General features: G+C 39.2%; 1 protein-coding gene and 1 long non-coding RNA gene across 2 annotated transcripts; both read right to left on the bottom strand.

The window, feature by feature from the left end:
• Positions 1 to 2350: 2350 nt before the first annotated feature.
• On the bottom strand, positions 2351 to 11881 carry LOC137296678 (uncharacterized). Its single transcript, XR_010957656.1, has 3 exons — positions 11800 to 11881; positions 11422 to 11498; positions 2351 to 3411 (listed from the first exon to the last, which is right to left on the bottom strand). It is a non-coding gene; the product is annotated as an uncharacterized lncRNA (long non-coding RNA).
• Positions 11882 to 20138: 8257 nt separating this feature from the next.
• On the bottom strand, positions 20139 to 21578 carry LOC137296139 (protein PRQFV-amide-like). Its single transcript, XM_067827840.1, has one exon. The coding sequence runs from the start codon at positions 21499 to 21501 to the stop codon at positions 20617 to 20619; it is 885 nt and encodes a 294-aa protein (XP_067683941.1). The 5' UTR covers positions 21502 to 21578; the 3' UTR covers positions 20139 to 20616.
• Positions 21579 to 22363: the final 785 nt, after the last annotated feature.

Genomic DNA, 22363 nt, shown 5'->3' on the forward strand with positions numbered 1-22363 from the left:
CCAAGGGGATGACCAATAAAGGCCATAAATGTCATATACAGTAATTAATGGAAGTGACAAAGAGGAACAAGGTAGCTGACAAAACAATGTACTCTGCGGTAGTGATAAAGATCAGGATTGCAGATTGAATAATAATAACTAAATACCATATAGCCTGGCTACATAGTTTTTGGTCTGTAGAAATATTTGGACAGGGCTGTCCTGAAGTGGACACTATAACAGTATTATGAAGGGGGCAGCTATTTTGTAGATGCTGATTGCTTCTTTGAATTCCTTTGAGCTTTACCACATAATGAACGACCCGTCCTGGGACAGACAAACAAGGGAAATAAGAAAGTTTTGTTGACTTGAGTAAGAAATGTTACATACAGTGCCGACGGCCATCAACGCTGTGACAAAGCCAGGTTACGTTGTAATGAATATTGATCAGGTACCATCAGCGTAATGTCACATATAAGTATATGTGTGGAAATGTGCTTGTTGAAGCCTGAGAACGTTTGCAAACGGATTATATGAAAAGGCGGTCTTTCATGTGACGAGCTTGCTTTTATGTCGTTATATGAAAGAGGCTGCTCTAACACAAATGGCTTTCTTTTGTGTAGTTTTCGTATTTGGGTAGGTAATTATCATCCCACGTGTATTCCTAATGGATTTTTTCAATAAATCAACACCTATGACACATTAAGATGAATCTGGAAATTGACGTACCCTTGAATACGCTCTCTAAGTTTTGTAGTGACAGTTGTGTTTATACCTTCAAGGCTATTTAAAGAGGTGTATATTTGACACAATTAACGGAAATTAGGTCATGCAACTGGAACACCATTGTTGACAGTGTAGTGAAAACTGACTAGAAGCAGCAGCAGCAGCACCAGCACCAGCACCAGCAGCAGCACCAGCACCAGCACCAGCACCAGCACCAGCACCAGCACCAGCACCAGCACCAGCACCAGCACCAGCAGTAGTAGTAGTAGTAGTAGTAGATGGTGGTTGTAGTGATTCTAGTGGTAGAAGTAGTATTGGTAGTGGTAATGGTGTTATTATTATTTCGTCATCTTTGATAAGCTTCCTAACATTCTTTGAAATGACAGCAACTAAAATAGATGTTTTGTAAATCGTGGATTGTGATTGCAATGGTGGATCTGGTATTTTGTAACAACCTGAGCTAAGAGTGTTAGATTTGATTTATCAGCAATAGGAACGAATCTATTTGCCATCCTTGTAGCGTATGCGTATTTGTTAACAACAAATGTGGCAAACTGAGTTTTGTTGTGTGTAAGTTATCGCGTTGTGATTCGGCATCATGTCATTTTATGTACAAATCTTCTCGGAGAGTAATACGATTCTCGTTATATGATATCATCCTCGCTGCAATGTTTACAGTGAACGTTCATCGTGCTTAAAACTATGCTTTAAATCCACAATGCAATTGTACAAATGGCTAATACCTTTTGCTCGCAAGAAATCTTTACAGCACTCATACATCAGGGGTCATTATGCATGGTTTTAGAGAGCTTGTTTTTCTGTTTATATTTGACAATATTGGCAACAAAAACTGACTGCAGACCTCTGTGAAAGTTGACATTTACCCTATGTGATCTACTTGCCGACGCCTCTCTAAAACATGAAAACAAAGAAATGGACATACTGTCATATCATTTCATCTTCTAGAACTATATTTCAAGTTACTATTTTCTAAATGAATGCTCTTGTCCTCAGTAAAATTAATCTTCTGAGGCAAAAGTAAAATGAACCTTAAAACTGCATACAAAAGTTATGTCCTGTTTTAATATAAATAATATGAACAATGTATAATTTGTCAACGTGCCTTTGTAAGTGAGTGAACATTGCTTAACTTCGCATCTCCAGAAATCTGCGGTTGTTCTTTGGCAAAAACTGTATGAATAATTTCCAACTAAACGATTATAGACTTAAATGATAAAATACTATGATACCCCGTGCATAAAGCGATCTGTAAAACCAGCCAGTACTGTCAAATCCGTTCTCTGAAAAATGAAAATGAAAGGAAACTCAAGAGCCGGTCTGTAAAAGTCCATCGACAATGTGCAGTAGTGAGTGAGTGAGTGTAGTTTTACGCCGCTTTTAGCACTATTCCAGCAATATCATGACGGGGAACACCAGAAAATAGGTTTCACACATGGTACTCATGTGAGGAATCGAACCCGGGTCTTCGGCTTGACGAACCAACGAATGTGCAGTACTGTAATGGAGACTGTGTAGGGGTAATGAGATCAATAAAGTTTCAGTCGCTTGTACTTTATGATATCTTTGACATACTTTCACAATGTATCTTGATGAACGTTAACTCGTGATCAACACGACTCAGGAATGTTTTGCATAATTTCTTTATTTGCTTTATTCGGAAAAAATTTAAACAAGTCGTACTATCACTTGTGCAACTTTGCAACTTAACAGTAAATCGCTGATACTGTCACCATTACTTTTGATTAAAAATCGGGTGTCGTTTGAATTTGGAAAACTGAATTTGGAGGTATCATAAATTCGATCGGTCATAAAGTCAGTAAAGTGTTCTGACGCCAACAGAAAAATGGAAAAATTTGAGGAAATGTTTTACTGTTGCTGCCTTCTGGCGGTTAGAACATCACGCATGCATGGAATGCTGTCACGTGACAAGCAACGCTTAGGAATAAATCATGTTTAGATGTTTAGATGCGATTGAAATCGTTCTAACTTCTTGGGATGCATTTTGTGGAACATTGCAATTATATATTTCACAGCAGTAAGTTGCAATACTATGAACCGTTTAGTGAATGTTCTACAAACACAACGTGTACAAATCAGACATTGCCGTCGATAGTTTGTGTGGCTGATGTTAAACTCTTTTCAAGGTTGATGATTTGACCTTTTCCGAATGAAACTTGTTTTCAGTACCTAGACACATTATTCGTCTGAAAGTTGGTCCAGTGACAGTTAAATTTCAAAACCACCCTTCTGGAACCAACTAACCAATTTTCAACTTGTATCACTTCCTTGTATACCACAATCCCCAACAATCAAAAGACCCTGTGCTATTGTGTTTATACATATATGTAGGTTCATGCAATGGATAAAGCAGTTAAATTGAAAATCACTAACACACTAATACATACACAGAGCGATTAATGTATTTATATGGATATATTGATCATATAATATCTGTTGACTCTAGTCTTGTAAATCAACTAATAACCAGCCCCTGTGCCAGGGACTGGCTTGCTGCGGCGGCGATACATCCGCCAAGGAGGCAGTCCAGTTAGGCGACAAACCCGTTTACCAATGTGGAAACCAGATCTCCGTCTGACAAGGTAACATGATATAGTCTCCCATACAATGGATGTCTTGATCCTGCTATCAGTGAGCAAGACTCACAGCTTTCTCCTGATGGATGACCTGAAAATAAAACCATCTCACCATGGACCTTTGTATCACATACTGTTCTTCAATGCAGATGTAAAAACCATGTCTTAATATTTTACGTGCCAGATAAATATTTATATGCCAGTTAATAAACTATATCAGTCCACGGAAGATACGCATAAACGGCAGAGTTGGGTCTTGCGTAGACGTATCCGTATAATGGATAGTGAGAGAGACAATGTCTTGTAATAGCATTCACTTTATATTATGAACAGGCTGCGTGAAGGTTAACGTTGGTGTGACTCTTGTGACATCTTGTTGCGCATGAGAGTAGTGGATGATGTGCATGTGTGCGCACGTGTTTGTGTTTATGCATCTATCTGTGCATGCGAGTTCGATATCTGTGCGTGTTTGCCTGTGTAAGCGTGTTTGTCTTGTGTTTATGTGTGCGTGCGTCCGCACCTGTATGTGTCTAGTGTAGAACGAGGATTGAGGATAAAAGTGGTTCATAAAATTTTAACATATTTGTAGTATCATTCTCATAATCAAGTCTAACTATAGATAATCATCACCGAGGGAATGCTGATGTACAAGACTAATTCATAAATATTTAACAACTGTTGGAATATGTTGACTTTGACAACAAAATCACAGACTGGTTTAAGAATTTACATTATCCGATGCGCATTATCTTTTTGACTGTAGATGTGACACCGCATGACAACTAAATGTGGACTTTAAATACCGAGGTGACCAAGCTTTGGGCCGCAAATACCGATTTGTAGACGTTTATAATATCTGGGTAATCATAAGAATGTTTTTGACTTGGCGTTACGTCCTTGTTCTTTATTTCAGAAAAGACTAGGACATGATCTCGAGCAAAGTCATCCATACACGCTGTCACTAAGAGTGATGAGGTTTCCTCTCGCATGGACTGCGATCTCAATTAACATCATTACTCTTCAACCTAGAATAAGATCAGAGCCACCAAAAGAAGCTGTATACCCTTCGATGACCACCTGTATGGTCCAGGTGGCTGTAGACCATTCCATGACCACCTGTGTGGGCCAGGTGTCTGTAGACACTTCCACGACCACCTGTGTGGTCCAGGTGTCTGTAGACCATTCCATGACCACCTGAACTGTGATGATGCTTGTAGACCATTCCAGGACCACCACCTCCATGATGACCTGAGCTGTCTTGGCATGTGTGTATGTTACAGTCATTGTGTAAAATCAGGCAATTTATAAAAATCCTTAAATGCTCAGTCTATTTGTAAACTGCTTAGAGCATAAGTCGATATATTTAATAGATTGCCTTAAAGCCACCCTCAATGGTTTGAGCGAGTGTGAAGAGACACAATAAGTTAATCAAGCCATGTTTATTTTATCCTCATGCAATATGATTGTGTGTGTGTGTGTGCGTATGTGTGTGTGTGTGTGTGTGTGTGTGTGTAGTGCAGATTGTAGGGTTTTTTTTAATGATGACCACGATCAATGGAATAACATCAACATTTCATTATCGTTTTATTATGAAAATATGTAGATCCTATCATCTGACATCACACTGTGATATGATACTATATGTCATTTTCATGGATGAAAAGCCAAAATCTTACAGTGAAACCAATGGCGCAGAGGCTGACAGATGTCCCTGGGATTTCATTAATGGCATTCCGTCGAAGGTACAACACATTTAGCTGTGAACCCAAAGGGCGAATCTTATGTCATTCTAATAAACATCTTCATGCCCTGTATATGCAATAACGACACCATACCTCTACCTTAGTAATGAATGCACATCGTTATATACGAAGTGAAGCAAGCTTCAATGCTCCAGACATGTCTGCTCAAGCATTCACACTTCTAATGCCACCAACATCAAGGTAGTCTGTTGGGTTTGTATGTGATACAAGATTAAAGTTGTTATTAAGATACTGATTGCTTCTTCAGAATCATTTACGATATGGCCCATAGCTCAAGACCACTTCAAGACTATTTTATAGGCGACAGACAAATAAGGAATCTAAAGAAACTCTGTTGACTTAAATGTTGATTGTAGGGGTTTTAATTTATTTTATTCTACCAAATCAAATTACAGGCACTGATGTATTCACAAATAATGGATGCAAAAGTGAGTATCGAATAAGCAATAATTCTGAGTTGCCAACAACCAGTGACAGTGTTCACTTGCGAGTGGGTGTTAACACAAAAAGACTTCACGTGCGATTGGCTAACAAGTCACCGTAAAAGTGTATGAATAATATTACACGGTTTTGGCAAATAGACATTGTAACATACAGTGTTAGCGGCCATCACTGCAAAGCCATGATGGAAGATTATTTTGAAGGGAGTATTGATCAGATACTTTCATTGTGTCATAGTTTAGTCCTTTGAAGTATTGCGAACTATGTAGCAAACAGATGGTGTGCAAAGGCAAACGGTTCATGAGATGAACCTGATTCTGTGTCTGTTCTGAAAACATGGACCACGTGAAACGATTATTTTAATCATATACTTCCAGACGCAATTATTCTGCAACTACTACTACTAGTGCTGCTGCTGCTACTCTACTACTACTACTACTACTACTACTACTACTGTTGCTGCTGCTGCTGTTACTAGTACTGCTACTACTACTATTGGTGCTACTGCTACTGCTACTGCTACTGCTACAACTACTACTGCTAATCAGTTTTCAGTACATTACGAACAATGAATTCAACTGCCAAGGTAAGATCATGGACACCAGCAGCGCCAGTTGCGTAACCTAATTTCTGTTAATTGTACCAAATATACACCTGGCATAAACTACAAAACATGCGGTAAGAAGTTCTGCTTTAATGAGAATAAATGACAGTCGTTTGAAGTTTATTCTTTGTGATATCATGCAAATGTCAAATTGTCAAGTATCCCCGACGCCTTTCAAAGGAGTTTTAGTATAAAAAAGGGGTTTCGTGTTTCGCATTGCCATTTAACCAAAATCGAAAGTAGAGACAACATATTGTTTGATTTGAAATGATCCCAACAAGCTATGTTTGTCTATGATTCTATTGATCTATTCTCTTTTGTATTTTTTTTTATTTGCATTTAGAGCACAGTACGACAGTGAGAACTTCACAGTCATCTTATTGAAAATGTAGAGTTTTCCTTGTTTTCAAAACAAAATCTAATTTGTAACAAACATAAGTAAAGAACAAAGTCAGATTACATGAAAATTAACATCTGACGAGAATGAACAAAAGACATAAGTTGTTTCCCTCTGCACTGAACAACATCAATCATTCAGTGTCGGAATCTATACACACGCGTTGCAGTTAGCTTCATGTCCACAGTGTGAATTACAGATGAGAGAGCATTGGTAAAGCGAAAATTACCACAGCAGAAAACCTCTCTGTTCACTTGTTGACGTTTCACATTTGCGGCATTGTTATCTCACACGTTATCGCCCTCTAGAAAATATGAAAGTATTGAATCATCAATTAAGCTCTCACAAGTCAATCTTAGATGTACAATGTAACTGTTCCTTTGACAAGTGCGCATGCACCTAAAATGGATTAGCTGGCCTTGGCAAGAAGTGGTTGACGCAACCGACATGCTTTAGATTGTAATTATTAATATAACTTCTTATCAAAAATCATTTACGAAATGTGCAGAAGGGTAATTAGAAGTCTAAATACGATGTATCTAAACCATTTTATCATAAAGGCACAGGTGTTTGTGAAATGAATATCGGATTATTAACAAGGTTTTAAAAATTTATGACAGTTAGGTTTTCCCTCCCACATTCTGACGCCAAATTTAGTGAAGCACTATTACAAATTATCTGAGCTCCCCCCTCACTTTATTAAACTGTTTGTAGCATTCCTATGTGCATGGCCCATTTGTCATAAGTGTTCCTAAACTTTACGACCGCCAGGTAATATGGTGAGGAATTTACACAACATTTAAAATTCAAACATTGAATCTATATAAATAAAGTGAAATCATTTTCATAATCAAATTCATGAAGCATATCTGTCTTTGGTTGTGGTTTTAGTATACATCAACTGAACTATATTAGCCTTGAATTATATCCAGACTCTGTTCACCCGCGTACCTATATATGTATGGTTATCTCGAAATAATCAGTTGTGTATACTATTGCAAGAATCTAGCATTATTGTTATGGATATATCTAGATATTAAGTTATCCGGTGTCTTGAAACACGTGACAGCATAGTGTATCTTCAATTTGTCAGTGACAGATTGTACCTTCACGGACCTGCTCGCGTCAGATTTTTCCTGTAGAATCCTGATTGTGATGCACTGGGTGTCAAGTCATTGAAGTTAAGGACAATATCAGGGTCCTTACAAGTGCGTATTAAGACGTGTAAAGTTTCTCTAAGCTACAAGGCCACCTTCAATGCAGTTCCCTGGGCGTCGACTGTGCATATCATATTACGAACTCCGATACTTAGTAACTTGATGTATTTCATTTTATTGGTAGACTATTGCTTAATATGAGTGCATATTGTTGCCGTTGAAGAAGATATAATCTTGACTGGTCTGCTTGAAACTTAATCAGATATATTCTTGCTGAAGAAGGCCTTCGGAGAATATGAAACGAAGCATCTTTTATCACCTGAAGAGGATTACGTGCCTCGGTTGACTTCAAACACGGTGTACACCGTCTACCTACATCCGGTATATACATCCTCATTATGTACAAAGCGAAGTACAGTTCTCTTCTCCAGACATGTTCACTCAAGCATTCACACGTAAATGCCAACGACCATCAAGGTAGTCAATTGGTTTTGTATGCATTATAAGGAGGACAGTTGTTATTAAGATACTGATTGTTTCTTCGAACTCCTTTGAGATTTGGCTCATAACGCAAGACATGTTCTGGGCTGTTTATAGGCGACAGAAAAACAAGGCATCTAAAGAAGCTCTGTTGACGTGAGTAAGGAATGTTGCATACTGTATCGATGGCTATCAGTGATGTGACAAAGCCATAATGGGAGGTTACCTTGTAATGAATATTGATCATGTTCCATCAGTGTAAAGTCACATGTACGTTTATGTGTAGAAGTCCGCTTGTTGACGTCGTGCAACCTTTAGCAAAATGATGGTAGGAAAAGGCGATCTTTTGACGGTGATATCAGAAATATGATGCTGTAACACAAATGACCTCCTCCTGTGTAGCTTTCCTATTCTAATTCGTAATTATCACCCCGCGTAAATTATGGATGGACGTTTGAATGCGATAGATGACTCTAGATGCTCTCCAAGAAACGTCGTTCTTTGATATTAGAGTGTTTAGTAGTAGTAGTAGTAGTAACAGTAGTAGTAGCAGTCGTAGTAGCAGTCGTAGTCGTAGTGGTAGACGTAGTGGTAGTCGTAGTTGTTATGACTGAGGTACTTTAGTTTTACGCCGCACTCAACAATGTTCCAGCTTTATGACTTTGGTCTGTAAATAATCAAGTCTGGACCAGACAATCCAGTGATCAACATGAACATTGACCTACGCAAATGGGTTACAGTGGCATGTGTCAACCAAGTCATGTGACCACCCGATACCTTTAGTCCCCGCTTATGACAAGCATGTCTTACTGAAGATCTGTTCTAACCCAGGTAGTATAGTAGGTGGCAGTAATGATAATGGTATTATAAATCATGAACAATTTGCTTAATCTTCATTGCTAAGGTTCACGACATTCCTTTTAACCACAAACGTTTTTTTCATCAAAGTATATGTTTTGTAAAACTTTGATTGTCATTGTAATGGTTGATCTGCTATCTTTACAGCATAAAAGTGTTGTATTGATAGCATATTAACAAACAGAATTAACAAACAAATTGTGCTTCCATTACACAAGTGGCCCCTTAGATGAGCATAGCAAATTGAGTTTTATCGTGTTTTCATTCTCGGATCGTAATCAAAGGATCTTTGCGATATCATGACATATGATGCAGTCTGTGCTGAACGGGCACCCGTGTCTAAAATTATGTTTTAAATCCACAAATCGATTGTGAAGTACTTTTTGCTCACAAACCATGTTTAAATTACGGACATTTCTAACGCCATCATGTATGCTATTAGAGAGTTAGTTTTTTTCTCTGTTCCAGTTCAAAATATTGGCCTGGAAGACAAAACACTTACTGCAGAAATCGGTAAAGCTTATGGTCACCATCTGTGATCTACTTGCCCACACAAACATGTAAACATGGAAATGAACAAAAACTTAGTATTAATTCACTTAGAAGAAATCTTTCATCAGTACTTCCTCGGTCAAAAATAAAGGTAACCTTAAAATTGAAAGAATTGTCTCTGTAAAACATGTAAGTACAGAAACGAACAAACCGTAATATCAATTCACTTATAAGAACTCTTTGTCTCTTGCCGTAAGTAATATCGATCTACCAGGGAAAAAGTAACACCAGTGTATTTCCCCTGCTAAGCGCCAGGACGCTTATCTTTCCAACAGAGTTCCAGACCCGGTGCTTATTAGAGGACCGACTCTTCTTGCACTTACTAAGTTTTAGTTAATTGCTTAGCAAAGGAAATACGGTAATCATAAAACGCCATACATTGTCCGTGAATATTGATGAGTACTAATAGACACACACATGATTTCTCAGTTGTGAATTCATTTCGAACAATATCAAGCAAATATCACTTAATCGCTCATACAATCGTTCATATAAATGTCGTTTTAACGCATTTGTAGTTTGCAAGCTATTCTTTGGCAAAAATTCAACTTATGATATCCATCAACACGTCTCCTACGTTTAGAAACTTACAGACTTAAGCTGTTGAAACAGTGATATGATATGCGTTCTGTGTAATGCAAGCAAAACCAATAACACTCTCAATTCCATTAAAAATCCATTCGCTGAAAAATATGTTAAAGAACTATTCAATAAAAAGGCCATTATAAATAATGTACTGAGACTGTGTGGAGGTAATTACAGGAAGGACAATTAAGTCATTTGAATCGCTCTACATTTTTAAGGCAATTTCACAATGTCTTGGATGTTTTGGATATCAACTTCTTTATTTGTCAAACCTGACAGTTCAGATAATTCTTACTCCTTAAGATGAATCATTAAATGTAAACAAGACGTGTTATCACTTGTGGAACTTTGAAACATTTCACAACAGTAAATCGCTGACACTGTCACCGTTATTTTCGATTAATAATCAGGTTTCTTTCGAATAGAGCCGGACTTGGAGGTATCATAAGATCGATCGTCATATTTTAAACAATTACATGACCAGTAAAGTGTTCTGACGCCAACAGAAAAATGGATAATTTGAGGAGATTGCTGACTGTTGCCTTCTGGCGGTTAGAACATCACGCATGCATGGAATGCTGTCATGCGACAAGTAACGTTTAGGAACAAATCATGTTTAGATGTGACTGAAATCGGGTTTTTTTGATCGAATACTTCCTGAAATTATTTTTGATGTCATTTGTGATAGCTGGTCAGGATTTGTGTTGCAGTTCACATGATTATTGTTTTGTAAAAGTCGTTTTGCTTCAACTGGCGGAACGTTGTTGGGATTTTCCTTTGAAACATGCAACATGGCATGAATATGATAGAATCAGTGATCCTTAATTTCATTTGAGTAGATGTTACAATAAACACTGGTGTAGATAAATGCACATAACATTTATACTGATTATACATTCATTCCATACGCCGATGAAATATTTCAGTATGATGTATTAATCATTGCGTTTACCGCTGACAGTTAAAGATTCATTAATCAGTGATTGTTTCTCAAATTCGATGGTTACTGATTCATATTTCTCAATAAAAGTTCTTTATGAGCAGCATTGGTACCATTTAATGAACGGAAAAGGGAGACAACTGAATACTTATAAATCATGATCACATTAAGTGATATGCACATCACAATGGAGAGAAATGCAAATAACTTCTCTCACAAATATAAGGATACTGAACTTGAAATAAAAACCTGTACATATTGGTTACACTTTCTTGAGGAAAATATAAATTTGACACATTTACATTATATTAGAGATTTGCTCACCCGCCTATAAGACGAAGTTACCCTTCGACATCGGCTCGATGTGAGGAACACGAGGAACACGTGGCTAGGTGATAATACTACAAAGTGAAAAGGACAAAAGTTGGAAAGAGAATGGATCCATCACTAGCACACGCAAGTGAATATCAGTCTCAACGCACACTAGTACAGCGCGCACAACATACTCGCTCGACACCCATACATTACAATTGATGAAAATATACACAGAGAATCATGTTAAAAGGCATAAACAGTCTAACCTGGATTGGCACAACATAATTACATATTTTAATAGACGTTTTTAGCACTTTATTTATATGCACTACTGAGATATTACACCCTAAAATGTTAGAAACCACTTTACAACCAAGTATAACTAACCTGGTGACTTCTCCGCGCCAACCTCACATTGTCTGCACTCAGAACCCAATGCCAACCACAAGACACGAGGTATGATCGCTATGAAGCAGATGACCCCATCAACCAATCAAAATCCTCCGTGTTATAACAAAGATTTCCATAAGCATGGAATGCACGTGAAATGGGTATTCCTTAACCTGTCCTATACAGAAAAAGCACAAATACTGTTGGCCCCAAAACTGAATAACATCAAGACATTATTGACATTTTAAATATGACAAAATATAAAATGCAACGTGAAACGTGAAACGTCAATGCTGCATTAGAATTCTTTATTAACTCTGATTATTGGCATAGCATCATCGCCATACAAGTGCGTGAGTAGATGGGAGTTTTTGTCAGTGAGCGAGTAAGTGATCCAGTGAGTGAGTGAGTGAATGAGTGAAAGAGACACAAGTGTACAGTTTTATGAAAATGCAACACTGGACAGCAAGAGAGGCATTTTCTTTTCTAAAGTATAACTACAAAAAAGAATTATAGTCGTATAGAAGAATAAACGTCTAAAGCTGCTATTCGCAGCGCAGGGTTGCGGTTTTTGGAACGTCAGAAGCTAACTGTTGTGAGTTCGAATCCCGGTACGAAGCGATTATGATTTGTCAAAACTCTAACAGTATTCATGGGTTCCACGAAACTGGCAAATATCTGAGACCTTCTTTACTCCGGGTTTTCTCCCCACATCAAGATGACTCACTCACCCACTCACCCACTCACCAAAGTGATAAAAATCTCAGACATTCATTGTACAGAAGTCACGTGCACGGACACTCAAGATCATAAATGACATACAGTTTGGAACAGCGCTAAATCTGTCGCAATTTTCCCAACACTCAAAAGCAAGACATGTCATTTCTACACTCATAATATCTATGTGTTCTGTATGAAATCCCAGTGGATTTAAATTGTCAGACCTGTCATCTGTTTCCAAAACTCGAAGCCTACGTATATATGTGTGCGATAAGCTTGTCATATCGTTTAGTGAGATTGCCTATGAATTATAAGATTACGGAGAGAACGTCTGCGTCTTACTGAATTGATGCATCTCCCGGTTCAGCATCAACCAGTTTCAGCGACAGAAAAAAGAGCGGTTTACCAATGTGGAAACCAGATCTCCGTCTGACAAGGTAACATGATATAGTCTCTCACCCAATGGATGTCTTGATCCTGCTATCAGTGAGCAAGACTCACAGCTTTCTCCTGATGGATGACCTGAAAATAAAACCATCTCACCGTAGACCTTTGTATCACATCCTGTTCTTCAATGCAGATGTAAAAACCATGTCTTAATATTTTACGTGCCAGAGATATGCATAAACGACAGAACTGGGTTTTGCTTACACGTATCTGTATAATGGATAGTGAGATAACAATAACTTATAATAACTTTCACTTTATATTGTGAAAAGTGTTTGTGAAGGTTAACGTTGGTGTGACATTTGATGATCAGATGATCAGATAATGACAACTAAAAGTGGACTTTGAAATCTGAAGTGACCCAGCCGAAATTAGCTGTTAAGTTTACGTCAAATTTCTTGACGTTTATAATATCTTGGTAATAACATCCATGTCTAGGACGAGATGTTATAAGTATTCGTATTTGCACAAAGGCTATGGCATGTTCTCGAACAATGTCATCCATACACGCTGTTACTAACAGTGACGAGTTGTCCTCTCGCTATTGTCTACGTTTGTAGACCTTCTGAGCTGTCCAGTTGTCTATAGATCCTTACACGACCACTTGAGCTGTTCAGTTTTCCATAGACCTTTCTACCATCTGCGATGTCTAGGTGTCTCAACGGCCTTTGGAAACTACCTGAGATGCCCAGTTGTCCGTCGATTCTTCCAAAGCCACCTGACATGGTCAGTTGTCCCCTGACCCTTCCAAAACCGTTTGAGCTGTCCAGGTGTCGCTAGACCCAAATTTGGTGAACATATACATGTACGACATAAGTTACCCACAGTTACTTCTGTAGTGTTGGTAAACTAGGTAGCGTTACGGACAAATGAGATTACGTCAGTGCATAATTTCGTATTGATAAGATTCAGTTTTTATGTAGTTCCTGATACATGAGATTACTTTTCAGTGATTATTTCGTGTTTGTGAAGTTTTGTATTCATTATTGTTAATTTGTGGACGGTTCCAGAATAAATTGTGGACGGCTCTGTGAAAGAGAAAGATAAAAGATAAGGTTCGTAAACATCTCCATACTGCCTTCCACAAAAGGCGACACATGTCATCTGTTCCCAATTTCGCAGATCGATGCTCATGTTGTTAATCACTGGATTGTTTGGTCCAGAGTCGATTATTTAGACCGCCGCCATACAGCTGGAAAATTGTTCGGCGTAAAATTAAACTCACTCACTCAATGAGTCAGGGAGCATATATATGTACATTTGTAGTGTATAATACTGTATATATTCAATATATTTATACACGAGGTTCAGTCTGTATGAGCATTCGAACTTATTATGTATTGCGGGCATAGAATGCACCCATAACTAACCTCATAACTGACTGTGATCTAGGAATACACACTGCCATTTAGAAGAGCGTCAAATGTAATACGAGTTATATTTGGGATTACAATGTCTCTGTAAAGTTTATATACTTGTACTGTTGTTGGGTTGAGTCCCATCCAGAATTCGAAGATACACTTTCGGAGTCAGGCACTTAATCGCCATCATGTAAAGTCAGCCATTTAACGCACTCAGCCACCACAGTTTCGAAGAAAATACACAAGCATAGATTTAGAAATAATTACGTCAAACAAGTATAGAGTTTGATATCAGTGACCACCTTCACTACCGTTTCATTTGTAATACATGTATCACTAAATTTGTATCCTTCATATGTAAAGTAATAAGACTACCAAATATATTTATATTTGAACATTTGCAATACCTTCTAGTTATAATTAATAATGAGTCCTAGTTTATGTCCTGGTATATTACCAGTCAGATACATCAAACAAATGTCTTTTCTAGCTATGATTAATTTCAACTCTCCAACCAATATCTATTCGTTATGAAATGTGAGAAGTAGACAAATTCATCATGGATATTAGACATTGCGCTGATACAAAGAATGCGAAGCCGGTTGGGTTTAGTTTCCGACCTTATGCTCGACAAACAAACACGGGCGCCATTTTTTCTACCATATCTTCCTTTCCTGGGAAACAGTACACAAGCGAAAATTTGCTGTCTTATTAGGAGTTGTCTCCAGTGATGAAGTCATTCACACTGTAAAAAAGCTGCATCTAAGGAAACATGTCCTTTTCTCCAGGGTGTGGCCTAACTGCAAGAGTAGAGACTGCGACAGTTTTAGTGTCAATGTTTTAGTGTGCTATTACATGAATTTCAACTATAGATACACTCTGACAGCTATTACCCAAAACACTGGTATTGGGAGGCCGTTATGTGTTCTGTCAAAACGGAATTCAAATAATCTCATATGATGCTCAAAGAGAGTTTTCATCCTGAACACGATCCTTACCATGTGACGATTAATAAAAATTGTAACAGTGTGGTATGAACGATTACCTTGGCGGGCAATTTACTGCTGAGACAACCCCACATTTCATTCCAAGAAACAATATTTTTTATTGTGAGATAATAATCTTGTTATTTACAGAGGAAGTCGGTTTTTTCTGATTGTCTTTAAGAAAACAAATGCAGCCGAGCAAGATGCTAGCGGTGAGCACAAGAGATAATATTCATAGAATTGAAAAAAGCAACAGAAATTACATAAAATGAGTACAACCTCATCTTTACTTCACCACTAAGACATCTAATTATGGCGCGCAAACGCAGAATATATGTTCGCCATACAGAATTTCTGCTAATACCTTCCGTCAAATGTCACAAAAGCCGCTGCTGGAACCAAGGATCCTGTTGGAGACACAGGCACACTGGTTCGTCAGTGACGACCGTCCTTTAAACCAAGGATCCTGTTGGATACGTCTAGTCGAACCACACTGGTTCGTCAGTGACGTCCGTCCCTTAAACCAAAGATCCTGTTGGAGACGACTTGTCGAACCACACTGGTTCGTCAGTGATGACCGTCCCTTAAACCAAAGATCCTGTTGGAGACGACTTGTCGAACCACACTGGTTCCTCACTAATGAACCTGGAATCAAGCACCCAGTTCAATACTACGTTTCAAAGAATCAATGTTTCCGCTCTTACAACCCACTCTCGTTCCATGTAGGATATCTGATATTCATTTTCGAACCTCAAAGTTTCCGCTTAAATAACCGACCCTCGTACAAAGGACTCCATTTGATAGCCATGAAGTTCCTGTCAAGATGATCAGCCTTCGAACCAAAGACCTCATTTGATTCTTTTCTTCTAGACACAAAAATACCGCAATGACTGCCGACCCTGGAACCAGTGAGGCTATTTGATACCCCTTTTCGAAATTACAGTAGCAGCTGACCCTGGAACCAATGACCCATAGCTCTTTTCAACTACAACGTTTTTGCGCCATAGCGGCCGACCCTTGAACCAAAGTTCCTACACTAACGACAGACCGTCGAACCAAAAGCCCATAGTCTTTTTCGAACGAGGAAGTTTCCTTCTCGATGACCGACCATCGAAGCATGACGTCCCCATGACTAGCATCGTACAAAGTCACAGAAAGTAGACTTATGTGAACATAGATTTTCAAACGATGAACCATGATTCTGACTGGGCTTTGATGGTATGAGTAAAATAAACTCTCAAATCTGGAACCTAAAACCCATCAGATCATCTATTGTCGAACTTCACGAAAGAGGTTCTGTCGATCCCTAACTTTGCGATGATGTCCGAAGCTTGTAGATACAAGACGTATGCATCTTTGGTGCAATTAAGGAGGGGAAATCTGTACAGTAATAATATTCGTTGAGATACTTGAAAGAAAACATTTCAATTAAAGTCAAACCATTCTTGTTCATTGTATGATTTCTCCGTCCCAGCACAATTCTAAACAATGTCTCATCACTAACGCATAGTGTCTTCTATGAGTAACCGATTGCACAGAACGAGGAACGTGCAACCAGCTATATTGTAGTTGTATTTCTTGAATATTATTTTAAATATATCACGACGCATTACTGCGGTATCTCCAGTTACTATCCTGAATGGTATCCAGCTGACTGACTTTCTTCTTTCATATACTCGACAAACTAATTGTTTCCCACAGAGCGATTCCAAGTGTCCATAATAAACAGTAATGTGTTCCTGTAAGGCAAATACCATCCCTAAGTCTCGTACTAAACGTTTATTGCTCAGTAATGTCCGTATTGCTATGGCAACCATGTTATTCACGTATGCCACAACAGAACCCTACACCAGTCTTGTTGCTTTCTGGCCCAGAATGTTTTCAGATTTCCCGAGCTATATATACACTCAATATTGTTACTAATCGATATTGTTAATATTATATATTGCATTCCTGGTATGTGACAGTTCCTTCCCCACGCCGTACCATATCTGGAATATTGTCGCCGGCATGAAACCAGACTCACTCACTTATTCAGTGTCAGTTTTTGGCCAGTACCATCGAAGTCAACATTGCAGTTAAGTCGGTGAGTGAGTGTAGTTTTACGCTGTTTTTAGCAATATTCCAGCAATGTCATCACCGATGGCACCAGAAATGGGCTTCACACATTGTATGCATGTAGATAATCGACCCATTGTCTTCGGCGTGACGAGCGAACGTTGTACCCACTCGGCTACCCCACGACCACAGCTATGTTGTGAGACATCTAAGCTTACTTGTCTCGACGTCGAACACAGAACTCCTGCGCAAGGTGCCGGGCAGGCACGAGCGGATGAGCTACTAAACTAGCTAAGCTCCAAATTAAGCATAACGGTCCGCAGTATTGTAATGGTTAAGTTGCACACGTATCTACTTAATGATGATGAATTTAAAATGAAGTATACACTGGTATATATCGATACATGTTGTTTTCTATACATCGATATCAAGTTACAAATCAAAATCTGAAAACAACTGACGAATCGGATGGTGGCAGTTTTCGGTCGAAAACGTCTTGTAATCTTGTAACAGAATGTTGTATAGGAAGAACTCTTTGATTTTCATCAACAACATTTTTAAAAGAAATAACAACTTTCAAACCCTATTTCATCTGTTCTTTCAAATCATACTTTTAACTCAGTACAGGCAACTGTTCACGTTCTAAAGAGTGAGTGTGGTTTTACGCCTCTCTGAGCAATATTGCAGCAATATCAAGGCAGGGCACCCCAGAAATGGGGTTTACACATTATACAAATGTAGGGAATCGAACCCGTGTCTTCGACGTGACGACCGAACGCTCTAACCCCAAGGCTACCTCACCACCACAAAGGTTGTAAAAGAAAAGGCCGAATGTTTCCAATCTTCCGACGTTTACATGTGCCAGCAGGTTAACACTGCCATTCGTGGATCTCAAGACACGCGTTCAGCTGCCCATAATATTGTAACATCTGAGGCCATTGTAGGTATCAAATAATTGGTAGTAATGTTAAATGAGGAATGACATTATCCACACATATTCTTACAATGTTAGTTACAAGTTAATTCTTCGTTCGTAGCCGACTCTTTCTAACAGACTTAATTAATACCAGACATCCCATCTTCACCATTACGGTATCGAGTTGTATGTCGAAAACACACACGATGAGGTTTATGGAAACACTTCGCTACGATTCTGATTCCCCAGTAAATTCTACACTTAGATGCATGGCTGTGATTTAAAGGGTGCTGGGAAGCAATCAAGGAGAATTCCTGGCCACTGCCGACTTTCACTTCCGGAGAGTCCTGGTGTTGGCGGTGTTTTACAAGCACTTCCACGAAACTGATAATTAGGACCAGGGTATGAACAGCGCTTTCCAACACTATCAAAAAACATTAATCCATGCATTTTTATCTGAAATTTCAAATCTGAAAGCCCCGAAGAAGTACATGACTTTTTAAAATGCAAGCTTAATAACTCCTCAGAAATACTAACATAGAATCAACTACCTCTTCCGACTTATTTGCTCCGGGGATTTGCTTTTGTGTCCTCTGGGTAGTACTAGGAGAACACGATATTGACGTTACAATTGATGTTGTGATGCCAACTGAGAGAAATGACACAACCTTATACAGGAGAGCTGGGGGTGAGTGAGTGAGTTACTTTTACGCCGCTTTTAGCAATATGACATCAAATTCACGGTGGGAGACTACAGGAATAGGCTGAGCATAATGTGCCAATGTGGGGAATCGAACACGGGTCTTCAAGCGCGACGAGCGGACGCTTCAATAACTAGCTTATCACCCTTCAAGGTGTAGGTGTCTGTGTGTGTGTGTGCGCGCGCGTGTGTGTGTGTGTGTTCATACTGTATCTTGAGACGACAGGTATAAGGTAAATTTGCTTTTCAGATGAGGGTGATTGGAACGAAACCTTTCAAAGCCAGTATCCCTTCTGAATATTGTCTACGACTAAACACATGTAGATACTTGACAAGAGACGATACGTATGTACAATTTAAGTTTTGGATACTGGCGATAGGGACATAACTTTCCCACGCTGCCATCATTAAAACAAAAATACAGTCATAGAAAAGATACCATCTCCTCTTTCAGTATCAGTTAACCCTCTGTTTCAATTAGTTGTTTTTTTCTCGACATAATAACACTGATGTGTTCAGCCGTCAATAACATGTTCATTGATGTCAAAATAGCTACAGTGTTGTCGTGCTTGTCAGGTTTCTATAAACCAAGATCCGAAAGAACAGAATTCTATAGACCTGCATTCCATAACATCTATTGATCTTCATAATACTTAACACCCATTTTACAAGCGTGTGTCACAAGCCTATGGCCGTCATGTTTCAGTTTAGCAAGCGATATACCTTCCTCGAATACTTCAATCAATCACTACGGAGAAAGTAATTAATGTGAGAATGTTCTGTGAAACAGTCAGCATTGCTGGACTAGCGACAGTAAATTTATGTGTTACCATAAATGTTCTTATAAACCAGGGTGACGTGCAATTCATCTCGATGGCACATACATATAACAAGTATATTTCATATATTAGAAACAATTCCTGCCGGTATCCTTGTGAGGAATACCATTGGGAACAGAAAGGACATCCATTCTTGTATGAAGGCGAAGGAAGTATAGTGTATGCTCGAGGAATATGATTTATGATTCTGACAAAAGTCTGAAACATGCGGAAATGACATCTCAAACGTTTACGAATAAACTGAGCAAGATCCGGACTGCCAACATGAGTAATTTCCATAGAGGTATCATAAAAATAGAATTTATTAAATATCAGCAAAGATTCGTTTAATATTGCATTAAAACAGTCATGAAAGTATATAGTCAATCAGACAGCGAATTATTCACACGTTTATGTTATTCTGTTAATCTTAATACTTTTGTAGACATTACGATTTAACTTACAATAAAGTTTTGATATTGATATGCGTATTTTATACGTATTCGCTATACATACATGACATCTGAGAATCCAAAGTTTATAAAGTTGATAGATTGCAACGCTCACATACCACAAGCACACAGTACCTCAGTGAAATAGAACTGTTCACATAGATCCTCAATAATCTCTATAGAAAGTAAACATTCCTAGCAGGTTGGAAATAGTATTTGCTTATAGCCATCCATCGGGACCACCCTTGGTTCTATTTTTTCAACAGTCTGTTTGTGTCAATGCCGTTTACCTTGCACCCCTCGCGTCACCAGAAGTCTCTCGTGCAGTCCGCCTTCCACGGGCTCTGGTTAGGCGCTTAGCCTATGAATTCCCTTACGCGTTTGTTGTAGCCGTTGCCAATGCTGTCGTCGAAGCTGAGAAGGCTACGTTTCCCTATGAACTCACGCACCCTCTTCCTGACGTCTCGTTTCCTCTTTGTTGCCGCCGGGGAAGGCATGACCGAACGCTTGCCGAAGAATTCACGTAGACGTTTCTGTTCTTCTATTACGTTCCGTTTTCCAAAGAATTCACGAAGTCGTTTCTCTTCCATGGGGCCACCTCGTTTCCCGAAAAACTCTCTGAGACGCTTGTCGTCAATGTGTCCGTCCCGTTTGCCGAAGAACTCTCGGAGCCGTTTCTGTTCCTCTGGACCGTTGCGTTTTCCAAAAAATTCACGAAGACGTTTTTCCTGTTCGGGTTGGTCGGACCTTTTGCCAAAGAACTCTCTCAAACGTTTGTCAGCTTCGAGTCCATCTCGTTTGCCGAAGAATTCACGTAATCGTTTGTCCGCTGTTACGTCACTTCTTTTACCAAAGAATTCACGGAGACGCTTGTCGGCACTTAGATCGCTCCTTTTGCCAAAGAATTCCCTCAGTCTCTTATCAGCACTTAGATCTCCACTCCGTTTTCCAAAGAATTCCCGTAGCCTTTTATCAGCACTTGGATCGCTTCGTTTTCCAAAGAATTCCCTTAAACGTTTGTCCTCTCTTTTACCAAAGAAGTCCCTGACTCGCTTGTCGTATGTCCCATAATCCTGACCAATACCTTCAGCTGAGTCCGCTAAACTTAAATCTCTCTTGCCAAAGAACTCCCTGAGTCGTTTATCGGGTGTGTCCCCCACGTCCCTACGATCCCGGTCTGCCTGTCCCTCGGACACGACAAGCAAGGTTAGCCCGGCCACAAGAAGTTGAAAGGGCGGCATGCTGGTTCACCGCGCGGGACACAAAATGAGGATACTAGAGAACGCGCGCGCGCCTTTTAAAGCCAGCTCGTGTTCTCTCCACGCCAGCCCTCCCTCGCAGCCAAACAGCGCCAGCTATCACATCTTCATTATAATCATTGAACAATTTGCCGATTTAGGCTCAAATTTATGTGTATGATTAATTTAGCTCTATTAGCGCGACAGAAGGCTGGATACAGAAATCAATGAACAATCACTCGTCAGAGAGTGTCAACGCGAAAACACAGAGACAGACAGATCAGGGGTGGTACAGCAAGAGGACTCTACATTTCTTCTCGGAGGATCAATAATAAAGTTTGTTGTATACGCGAAAGACTGCCCAACCCACGCATCCGCCAACAAGAGGTGTGGCTTGTTGAGTGACAGGACGGAGGGGGCGGGATAGTGACTGGCACGAGGGGTGGCCGTTAATAATGCTTATCTCAGGCCAGTGATCACTTCAACGTGATTCTACTTATTAAGCGCAGGTCTTTGATCAGCAGAAACGTTAGCAGCGACGTGTTGGAACGTCACCAAACCTCCGGTGTATCGAAGCTGCTCTCCTTACTGTTTATTTTGTGAAATGACTTTGGAAACCTTGGTGCCAAATGTGCTTAAGACCTAGTATCTTAAAGCAATTCTTTCTTTTAGGATGGTACTTGTTTTAGTTCGTGAAAAATCAATCTCGGTTCTGGCATTATGCGTTCTTCTGTATGTTTAACGTGTCTATGTTACATGAAACCAAACTGCTGCGTGTTCACTTTGGAATATCCCACGGTGCCTTAAAGGACAAAGCACATGCTGATCTGTAAGTTAAGCAACAAGAATCCACTATTAATTGACG

Source organism: Haliotis asinina, chromosome 9, assembly GCF_037392515.1.
Source record: "Haliotis asinina isolate JCU_RB_2024 chromosome 9, JCU_Hal_asi_v2, whole genome shotgun sequence".
NCBI classification, from domain to species: domain Eukaryota; kingdom Metazoa; phylum Mollusca; class Gastropoda; order Lepetellida; family Haliotidae; genus Haliotis; species Haliotis asinina.